Source organism: Myotis davidii, unplaced genomic scaffold (genome assembly GCF_000327345.1).
Source record: "Myotis davidii unplaced genomic scaffold, ASM32734v1 scaffold59, whole genome shotgun sequence".
NCBI lineage: Eukaryota > Metazoa > Chordata > Mammalia > Chiroptera > Vespertilionidae > Myotis > Myotis davidii.
Genome location: NW_006293001.1, coordinates 8430645 through 8432519, shown reverse-complemented (window position 1 = coordinate 8432519; position 1875 = coordinate 8430645). Strand labels below are relative to the sequence as shown.

The 1875-nt window shown below is 38.6% G+C and overlaps 1 protein-coding gene across 5 annotated transcripts in view; it reads left to right on the top strand.

The window, feature by feature from the left end:
• ABCB11 (ATP binding cassette subfamily B member 11) overlaps positions 1-1875 on the top strand; it is an 86675-nt gene that overhangs the window by 60931 nt on the left and 23869 nt on the right. For all 5 annotated transcript variants that reach the window (XM_006766531.2, XM_006766530.1, XM_015565756.1 and 2 more), the window contains one exon: positions 1358-1522. In XM_006766531.2, coding sequence (XP_006766594.1) covers positions 1358-1522 — 165 coding nt within the window. The remainder of the gene's footprint in view (positions 1-1357; positions 1523-1875) is intronic.

The following is a 1875-nucleotide window of genomic DNA, read 5'->3' as shown; positions in this document are numbered from 1 at the left end:
TCTTGCCTGCTGCCTGGTTTTCCGATCACCGTCAGTGGCAGGCGGCTTCTTCCGTCCTTCCCCCTTCACCTTCCAGCATTCGCCTCCCTACGTATGCAAATTAACTGCCATCTTTGTTGGAAGTTAATTTGCATATCGCCCTGATTTGCCAATGAAAAGGGTAGCACTCATGCGCCAATTACCATGTTTCTCTTTTATTAGTGTAGATATATACATATATATGTGTGTGTGTGTAATATAGTGTATATATGTATATAGTGTATTTTAATAGAAGAAAATAAAAAATTATTATAGATCTATATAAGCCACCTAAAATCCTTTCTCAAATAAAGTGGGTAATAAATTTAAAAATTATTGAATACATGGGCCTAAGACAAAGCACTGAGTAATATCTATAGCCAAGGAGAAATGATGGTAAAAATGAGGTTTTGAATATAATATTTGCCTTCAGGAAGATAAAAATTTGCTAGCTATGACACTTCAATGGCAAATAAAAAAAAAATCAGAATAGGAAAATATTAAAATAATCTTCACTCCTTGTGAAGAAAATGTGAAATTAAGAAATCCAAATAGCCGAAACCGGTTTGGCTCAGTGGATAGAGCGTCGGCCTGCGGACTGAAAGGTCCCAGGTTCTATTCCAGTGAAGGGCATGTGCCTGGGTTGCGGGCACATCCCCAGTAGGAGATGTGCAGGAGGCAGCTGATCGATGTTTCTCTCTCATCGATGTTTCTAACTCTCTATCCCTCTCCCCTCCTCTCTGTAAAAAATCAATAAAATATATTAAAAAAAAACTTAGCAAAAAAAAAGAAAGAAATCCAAATAGATTACAGTTAAATTTTGGGTACTAATTGAGGTAAACCTTACAGAAAACATGTAAATGAGAATTGTTGACGCAACTTCACAAATTTCAAGTTATTTTGCCTCTGTTTTAGATACACTGGCTTGCCTTGGGAGCTTTGAAAATTTCACAAGTCCTCAAATATGTAAATACTACTATAACACAAGTATTTTTTTTTAAATCAGGAGTTTATTTTCCTCAAAGATCCAACATATTGATTACTCCCCAAGAGTCAATGCAAATGCAATTGTGAAATGAGAACTGTAAAAGTCACTTTCAGAGGAGTAGCCCCTCTAGGCTCCTTCCTTCCAGTGACAGCTGGGTCTCAAGAAATTTAAAACCAGTCCTCACAAAATAACAAATCACCACTCCTCACAGATCTTTGAGGTCTCTCATAACCAGTCAAAACATGACTCTTCCACCCGTGAGTGCTAAAGGGTCTGCTATATAGAAAAATAGTATGTAAAAAAGTGTCTGTGCACATTTGAATGATTAATCTAACCCTCTCTCCCCCCAAGGACAAGAACGTTCCTGTGGAAGAAGAAATTGAACCGGCCCCGGTTCGGAGGATCCTGAAACTCAATGCTCCAGAATGGCCCTACATGGTGGTGGGGTCTGTGGGCGCCGCTGTCAACGGGGCAGTTACACCCCTCTATGCCTTTTTATTCAGCCAGATTCTTGGGGTAAGCAAACGGCTGGACTATCTTTATTTTCCTTACCGTTGGTGCTTCTATCAGTGGGTATTGTCGTTTTTGATAGATTGGCTCTTTACTTACCAGGTAATGTGTTTAGTTTTTATTCTCATCTTTAAAGAATTAAAATGCCTCAAGTATCGCATCACACAGAAGGTAAGAAGGCGAAGCTGAGCACTGCCATTTGGGCTGGCAGGACTGCACTAAGGCTTCAGATTTCATGTAAAATTAACCTACATGCAAACCAAATCAGAATGCAAACAGGTTTGTTGAATAATACAAAGGAATTTTAGGGCTACTTTTATCTTGCTGAACAGCTGAGGTACAAAGTTTTACTTATAATA